Raw genomic sequence first — 8,574 nt, forward strand, 5'->3', positions numbered from 1 at the left:
CACATTTTCTCGATAAGACTCAGCACAGTCTTGTTGCACTAAGGAACAGTAGCCAGCACTCAGCGACCCCCGGGGGCGGGGTGCACTTTAAACAGTGAAATCCCTAGCAGAGAGCAGAAAAATGGAGAAAGTGGGGCACTAAATAGGTAGTGGAAAGGACACTTGTTTACAGTATGAGAGTTGAAACAAGAAGGGAGGGTGTCCCCTTGTCTGACCTTGACTGAGAAGGTGCATGTCAGGTGACTGATTGTTCACCACTCTGTGCGTGTCCTTGAAAGGCCTCAGACACGCCGGGAGTATTGACTTGGGGTTACAGATACACTCACGAGTAGGAAATCCATGAATAATACGTACTGATGGGATGCGTTTCCTTTGCCCACTTTCCTATTAGGGTGTTTAGCTTTTCTTATTGATTTGGATAAGCTACTTGCATATTAGCATAGTACCCTTTTGCCTATCCTATTTTATAAATTACTTCCCTGGTTTCGTCTTTCCATTTACTGTTAGTATCAGTTACTACAGTGGCTTTTGGTGGCAGCATCCAGGTGCCTTTTGAATGGGGGGGACAACGCTGGAAAAGGAATGTGGTTCAATTCTATTGTGAAAGGGGTTGCTATTTATTTTGATCCTCCTTCTTCACAGGCACACCAAGTTCTGTGGGGTGATTTTTCTCCAGCGCCTCCAAATCATGGAAAGTCATGTAAGTCCTACCCCAAAGAGTCACTCTATATCCATGTCCTGCCTTTAATTATGACCTTCATCTGCCATTTTCACCCCTTTCCCAGTCGGGGGCCATTTAAGGTCTTTTGCATCTTTGCCTCCTTCTGTCGCCACCTTGTGACATCATTGTCCCCATCCTAACAGTAGGGGTGGTAGGGTGCAGAGCTCAAAGGAGGGGGAAATCCCACAGAGACCTTGGCCAGCGGCAGCTCTGAAAAAGAGCCGACACGTGAGAAGGTGGCGGTGGTGGCGGGGGGGCGGGGGTGTGCTGTGTTCGTGAGGGTTTGGAACTATTGATTGAAAATGGTTTGAGAGTGTCAGTGCCTATCATTCGTTCACACTATTGTGCATTCTGCTCACCACAAGCGCTTACACACTGGCTGGCTGTCTTTCACGCTAGATGTGAGAACGAAGAAGCCAGCCCGTGAGAACCCGATGAAGTACAGTCGGCGAAGGACAGTCTTCCTGAGGCGTGTAAGAGTCTTCACACTTGTCACCCTGCAGTGGGTCCTCAGGGTTGTGTTGGTGGTGTGCCTGTCAGCGTGGCAGAGAGGGTGCTGGCGTGTGTGCATTTGGAGTTGGTGTGCAGGTAATCCCTAATTTACAATCGCGTGGCCAACAGGCCTGCAGCCCGTTCTGAGAAGCGGTGTTCCCTCAAGCACTGCGAACACGTCTTGTCCAGAGCTCCCCAGCTGTTTCGGAAACAAGCCGCGGAGGGGGTTGGGTTTTTCTCTTGTACTGTCCAAATTTTCATCAGCGATATGTGTGTTTGCTGGATCCTGCCTCTTGTGAAAAAGGCATTAAGTTCTCAGACCGTCCCCCCTTCTGGGGACCCACGCTGGCTCCCCACATCTCCTGTCCCCGCTGCCCCTGACGTGGTCCATGGCTCTGCCTTGCCTGATAGGACGTCCTCAAAACCCAGCAGTTTTTAACAGCATGTTAAAATAGGACCCTTTTTATGTCTCAGGGTTCCGGCAGTGACACCTAGGGAACCAACTGAAAGAACAGAAACTGGCTTCCGCGCGTGCCTTCCTCACTTCACCTCATTCAGCGCAAACGTTACAACCCTTTATTGCTGTGCCGTTGCCTTTGTTTATTAAGATTTCTCTAAATTGACTTAACACAACAGCAGCTCGGCCTTATCCTAAGTAATTAGATAGGGTGGGGCAAAACTAGGTTTACAGTTGTCTGCATGGGAAGTAATCTAATCACGAATAAATAATACAAGAAAAAACTCTGTGTTTCACATACTCACAACTGTAAACCTACTTTTGCTCAACCCTGTATTTGCAATACCATGAATTGGTATGCTAGTTATGGGTATTAGAAAAAAGAAAACCTGACTTTTAAAATAAAAAAATGTTACTCAAGGACCACCAGTTATATAAAGATATCACTATGGAAAATGCGAATCCACGGGCACTGACGAGCTAATCTGATAAACTGAGCTAACGGCACACGGGTGGATGGCCCACCTCGGTCCCAGGTCTAGTCAATGCTGGCCTTCCAGAAATGGCGCGTTTTTCTTGATTTCTGTGCTGTAGGGCCTGGTAACTTTCCTATGAGGCATTTCAAGCCCTGGGAGGCAGTGAGGTGGCAGCCTGTGGAGGGAGTTACTTGGGGGCATTCGAAGCTGGGCAGTCCACGGAAAATTAGGGTGTATGGGCAGCCAGGGACCTCCTTCCACTGTAGGGTTGGTATATGCTTCTAGGAAGGGAAGGCGGTTTCCTGAAAGTATATTTACTGTGAGCTGGCCTCCTGGGAGCCGCTTGGGAGAATCATTAACTCTTGTTAAATTAGGTAAATCCGACTTGCTGCGTGGAGTTGTACTGGGGCCAAGCAATTCCCTTGCCAGAGTCCACAGCTGTTCTGGGGAACAGTTGCCTTTCTCTTTGAGGTGCTTCCCTGCCCCCCCTCCCCTAGAGTGAATTCTGTGCCACAATAGCATCTTTTAAGTCAACAATTCCTGACAAATTGGTGGCGTTGCATCCTGCTCTTGTTTTCGCGGTGCACCGGCAAACTAAAAGCACACGCCTGCACATCGCCAACACCCCAATATTCGTCTGAGGCACTTGTTTGGGGAACACTGGGCCTACTGTTCTGACCAAAAAAATAAAGCATGACTTTTTGTTTGCTAGATAAGGCAAAATCTTATTTTTTTAACAGACGCTATGTTTTGGGGGAGGAAAACACGCATTGAGATATAAAATGTACAAATTTTTGCATCAGCCACAAGCAGGGGTTGAATGAAATTTTCAATATCATTAAGAATATTCTCACTTTAACAAGTATTCGCTCGGTGTCTCATGCCTTCGGCAGCCAGCGTCTACATATTTCTGTTTCTGGGCCCAGTCTTCAAGAAGTTCATGCGGTGAGGAAGAGTGAAAGCAGGGAAACCATCACACCCAGCAGGGCGCAGACTACAGGAATAGGAGGGGTAGGGGGAGATTCTTGTTGCTGAAGGATGGGTAAAGGACAGTAGAGGAGCCATGGGCGGTTTGGTTAGTGATTCCAAGGCTTCTTGGCTCCTTTTCTCTCCTCCTTTTCCTCTTGTTGATCTGGCCTTCGTGGCAGAGGCAGGATAGATGAACTAGGGAGTTAGAAGACGCTGGAAGAAAAAGCAGGAACAAGCCCAACTCCTGCTCATGAATGAGGTCTGGCGGTTGCATTCCCGATTTTGCGCAGAAAGCAACCTTTGTGTTTGGGCAAGTGCTGACAACCAGGTCATTTTCCTCCAGCCTCCGGAGCCCTGTAATTCTGCAAGCAAGGCTGGCTCGTCTGAAGACTCAGATGCTGATCAATACTACGTTTACAGTCTGGGAGGACCGTTGTAGTCACTTAGCTGAGCCCGAAACAAAGCCAGAAAGCTGCAGGGCCGTGGTCTGCCTAATCAAGGACTTGGAGGTATTCGAGGGCCTTGGAACACGTGGACCTTGGCTGGTGGCTTTCTTGGACCCTTCCCTGGGCTTCAAATGCCTTCGTCCCTCATTTCCCCCTTCCCCCCTTAATTGGAAGAGGAGACAAAAGTTATCCTTACCATCATTATTAAATTTTCCTTTAAAATAAATATTTGGCACTCCACGTTTCTGCAAGAACCACAGAAACGGTGCTGAGGCCCCGATAGCTGCGGGCTCCAGTGTCAAAAAGCCGGTTCTTCTTCAATCTGGGAGCCCAAGAGGGGCTCAGGGGCGCGAGACAGGCGCACTTGTATCCAGGACAGGGGCTCCAAAGCGCCAAAGCCTTCCGCAGTGAGGTTGTCCTCTGAGAGAGGCTCCACTGCCGAGAAGCAAATTGGCTGGTTGGGCGGGCTGGGGCGACCGAGTCCCGGCAGAAGCAGGAGCTTGGGGTTGAGGAGAGTGAGTCAGGCCCTTTCACACGGGGTCTCTCTCTGGAGGCCGCCCCCTCCACGTCCCTGAAGCCCAGCCGTGGCCCGCCCCATCCACGGCTCCGCCCCCCACCCAGGTCTTCCTTTCCCACCTCCTCCCTCCTCGATCCTCCCCACCCCAATCCAAGACCTGCCTCCTCTCCCTCCTCCTCCTCACACAAAGACCCTTTTCCCATGCTGCCCCCAACGACCCGCCCCTGCCCTGGCGCACAGGAGAGAGGGCCAAGGCTCGGAGACCCTGCGCTCGGCTCGGGAAGGACCCCGCTGCCACCATCCAGGGAAGCGCAGGGCCCCAGCAGCTGCTGCCCAGGAGAGGAGGCAGAACCACATGTGATCACGAAAGTAGCTGCCTCCTGCCCCTTCTTCCTCCCCAACTCCGCCTGCCTGCTGTCTCCGGCTCCAGGGCTCCACTTGCTCCCGTTTAGCAAGCCCGTCCTCCTCTTTACGATTTTTGTTGAATTGAAAAGGTTATTAAAAGCCGCACCATGAACCCTCCCCACCAGCAAGCCCCCAAAGAATGGGGAGGGGGCCCCTGCTAGTGTTTAACTCTTGTTCTTGAGCCCAGGTTAGGCAAAAATACATTCCCGACCAGCCATCTGGTCTCATTCCCAGGGTCCCTTCGTATGGTTTCCATTAAGCTCGCCAAACCGTGCATTGAAAATGCAGCCCCGGAGCCACTCGGGAACCTCCAGGATTTGCGCCCTGGCCAGCCGCGGTTAGAGGGTCTCAGGCCTCTGTTTCAGCTCCGAGTCCAGTCCCTAATGGTCCTGGTCTTACACTGTCATTAATATGCTTTGCCACTCCAAGAAAGTCAGCTCTCCATGTCCATGGTTATTATTCATTCATTCGATATTTTTTTTAACTGTATGCAAGGCGTAGCTTATTAGAATTCTGTTTTAATTCTAAAGATCTATGTTAACAGCGTTACAGATGATTTTACAAAATAACCTGGCCACAGAAATTCATTGCGGCCGTGTCTGCACCTTCGCCCTTGCTGTCTCCGTGCCCTGACACCCACTTCCGCGCAAGGCAAAAAACAAATGTTGGCTTGTGGAAAACTAGTCCTTTACGCTTCGGTTGGGGCTTGTGGTCCAAGAAAAAAGGGAACAGGCAGGTTCCTGGAATCATAGAGGGTTGTAATTGGAAAGTTCTTTAAAATTCAGTTCTTTAAACTGAAAATAAGCCTGCCCGTTTATTGAAGAGACTCAGAGAGTGTGGGGCTTCGGGAAGGTCACGTGGCTTACAAGTAAAGTACTAACTCCCACTGCGGCCAAATTTGGGGAGAGAAGGGAGGCTTGCGCGTTTCATCACGTGTAGCACGGAGGACTTTGACCACATCGGGTAGGTTGTAGCACATGCGCTCCTGGGCCCTTTTCGCTGTGACTCCCTGCCCGTCCCGCTGTGGGTCTTGCCTGTGTGGGGAGCTACAGCCCTTTTTCTTTCCCCTCACCCAGGCTTCCACTCCCTTTTCTCGTTTTTCTTTCCTTCCTACCCGCCCCCGCCATTCCACTCTAGCCCTGACCATGAGATTTTATTTGGGTTTTTAAAATGAAACCAGGTGCTGCGTAAAACAAAAGCAGAGTAATAACAAGGAAAGACTATCCAATGCCCGAGGAATGTGCTGAGTTTTCTGACTCAGGCTGTCCTGGCAAAGAGCGCTGACTGACATGGAGAGTTGGGTGGCACAGAGCACAGACCATACATGGTAGCCTGGCCTCCCCAGATAGGTTGGCCTCCACAGCACAGTCTGTGACTCATTTCGCAAAACCAGAGACTGTTCCTTGTGGAACAAGACTTCCCGGAGACCAGAGCCAAAGGATCTGCAGCGTTTCCCGGCGGGGCCAGTGCAACCTGACATAGCAGGGGCCACCCTGAGGTTTGGAGGGGATGGGAACCTGGGCAGAAGGCCAACCCTGGGAAAGAAACAGGCTCGATGGACTTGGGCAAGGGTTTTCGGCTCATTTAAGAGATGAGTAGCATGTAAGCTGCAAAGAGACGTGCAAATCAGCGTGCACCGTGAGCTCCAGGTGGCAGGACTGTCACAGAGCCTTGGAGGAGAGGGGCATGGCAGTGCTGCTGAGGTCCCCCAGGGGTTTGCTCTTTGCAGGGGTGCAGGGTGAAGAGTGGAGGAGAAGCGGTCCGACTCGGGCGCATTCTGGGTGCTGTTGCTAATGCAGTCAGGAGAGGTAACTAATCACAGGCCTGATAGACTTCAGACATCCAGAGAGACGCCCAGGCCCACATCCTCACATTCTGAGAATTCTTTTCAAATGAGCATAGTAACGGGGTGAGGGGTACATTTTTTCTGTTACCAAGAGACAGGCTGAGAGAGCTGGGGGCACTGCTGAGCAAGTCTCTCCCAGCAATGGTGGGGGGAGGGGCTGCACTTGGGCGACAAGGACCCATTTGTGCACTCTTCATTACCCAGGCCCCGGCTGCACGGGACTCTGGTCCCCACCACCCTGGAGAAGGCTGTCACTTTCTGAATGAGAATGAACCTTGACTGGGGTAAATGAGATCTCCATGCAGCAGCCTCGTGGAATAGGGCCTTATTTCTTTTTCTTCTTTCCTTTTTCCTTTTCCTTTCCACCAACTACCCATTGAAAAGCTACAGTGTCTATTCCGTAATTGCAGGAAGAGCTCTGCTGAACTTTTTCATTAAAGTCTACTTACCTGGAAAAATAAAGCCTTTTGAGGACCATGACTTCATAAATATTTATAGCGCAAACAGGCGTCACTCTGGTTCTGCAGGAGAATGGGCTCATTCAGTTGTGTTTACGATGTGCCACTCCGGTGAGTGACATCCGTCATCTGGGTTGGCCCTACGCTCCGTTCCACTGAAGCATGTTTATGGAGCGATTATGCCTACAAATAGTTGCTATATTTAGTCCCTCTTCTTCCCTAACCCCCTTTAGCCCTACTAACTCCCAGACCAGCAAAAAGCCAAGCTTACAGTCTAGGGACGATTCGAGCCCTAATGACAAGGTGCAGGGGCCTGAACAAGTGCTGCGGGAGTGGTGGACGAGTTTGGAGGCAATTAGCCCGGGAATGATGGCTGTTATTATAGTGTTTAGACACTAAGGTGGTTTTGTTGGGCCTGCATGAGCAGGTGAGGGCCCTCAGCTGGGCATGAGGGGTTTTGACAGGTGACGGGCATAGCCCTGAGTGATGAATGCAGATGGATATTTATGAAACTTTCCTTCCCCGGGAGCTTTCTCCAGACAGGATCTCGGGTCTGCCACCGTGCAACCCAGGGCTCTGGGGGCAGAGGCTGGTGGGAGATCTGTTCCCTCTGCTGGGTCACGGTTTCTGGTATAACCCAAGGCTGTCCCCTCTCAGCCACACCTGGCCCCGGCTGGGGGACAGCAGTGGCCCTCCACCGGCTGTGAGGAAGGAGGGCCATGTCTGGCCTCTAGTACTGCAGCTGCACACATGCCCTGACTGGGCTCCCCAGGCTGGACCTCAGCCTCCAGCAGGCTAAGTGCCCCTGACCAGCTCGGCCACCTATTGTTTATCCTGGGAAGGGCCAGGTCTTGGCACAGGGGCCTGAAGGGTTGCCAGCATTTTATTTTTAGAGACAGGAAAATATTTGCTTTTGGGCAGCTGCTCTTTTTTTGACACACACCGGGATGGTGTCAAAAAGTTCAAGTGAGAGATTCCAAACCCTAAATTCATAGCAAATGACATGGGCAATAGTACCGTGAACCTCTCCACAGAAGCCTCTGTGGAGCCTAGGAGCTTTCATCGGCGGGCCTGCACAGGGCGGGTGCCTCCTGCCGCCCACCCCGTGTTGGACACGGGGCAGGGCCTTGTGTCCACCAACCTCATGGCCTGGACATCCAGTGAGTCCCTTTCCAGTGAGCCACTGGTCTGAAGGTTTGTGCTTCTCACCTCCATTCATCTCCTCAACCCATTCATAGTCTAGTCTAAGTCGGGAAGCAGAGTCTGCTAAAAAAAAAAACTAGTTGTTTTAAAACTGATCGTTTTATCAGACTGGGAAACGATCAGTCTGCTAAGTCGGAAGTTCATCACCCTGACCCACTGTCACTGTCAGTCATGAAGACTGGTGCGGGGCAGCCGGCTTCCACGGCCAGGCGCGCATTCTGCCACACTCGGGGAATGTGTTTCCAAGTTCAACTGGGATGATTACTTGCCCTGAATATGGTCCCTCTTAAAACACACACACATATATATTTTATATGTAATATGTATATATACATATTTTTTTTTGCAGGTCCTGTGATTTTGGGCACTGACAATTTATCTGAAAGCATTTCATAAACTGTAATGATATTATACAAAGGGAAAATGAAATGGAAATAAAAGTAAAGAATTAAAGTATATCCTACCTTCCATTTTCTCTAACCTTTTCAAAAATAACCTTTTAAGTATAAAAGTAAAACATGAATACATTCTCCTCTGCCTTGTGATTACATTTGGATTCATTTTCCTTCTTGCTGGAGTACGTC

The 8,574-nt window shown here is 50.5% G+C and overlaps 1 protein-coding gene across 1 annotated transcript in view; it reads left to right on the forward strand.

The window, feature by feature from the left end:
- The window catches only part of C9H4orf51 (chromosome 9 C4orf51 homolog), a 24,857-nt gene extending 20,791 nt beyond the window's left edge, over nucleotides 1-4,066 (forward strand). Inside the window, exons 4-6 of the mRNA XM_045202345.2 lie at nucleotides 643-700; nucleotides 1,121-1,194; nucleotides 3,459-4,066. Coding sequence (XP_045058280.2) covers nucleotides 643-700; nucleotides 1,121-1,194; nucleotides 3,459-3,554 — 228 coding nt within the window. The 3' untranslated portion in view covers nucleotides 3,555-4,066. The remainder of the gene's footprint in view (nucleotides 1-642; nucleotides 701-1,120; nucleotides 1,195-3,458) is intronic.
- Nucleotides 4,067-8,574: the final 4,508 nt, after the last annotated feature.

This window comes from Desmodus rotundus, chromosome 9 (assembly GCF_022682495.2).
Source record: "Desmodus rotundus isolate HL8 chromosome 9, HLdesRot8A.1, whole genome shotgun sequence".
Lineage (NCBI taxonomy): Eukaryota > Metazoa > Chordata > Mammalia > Chiroptera > Phyllostomidae > Desmodus > Desmodus rotundus.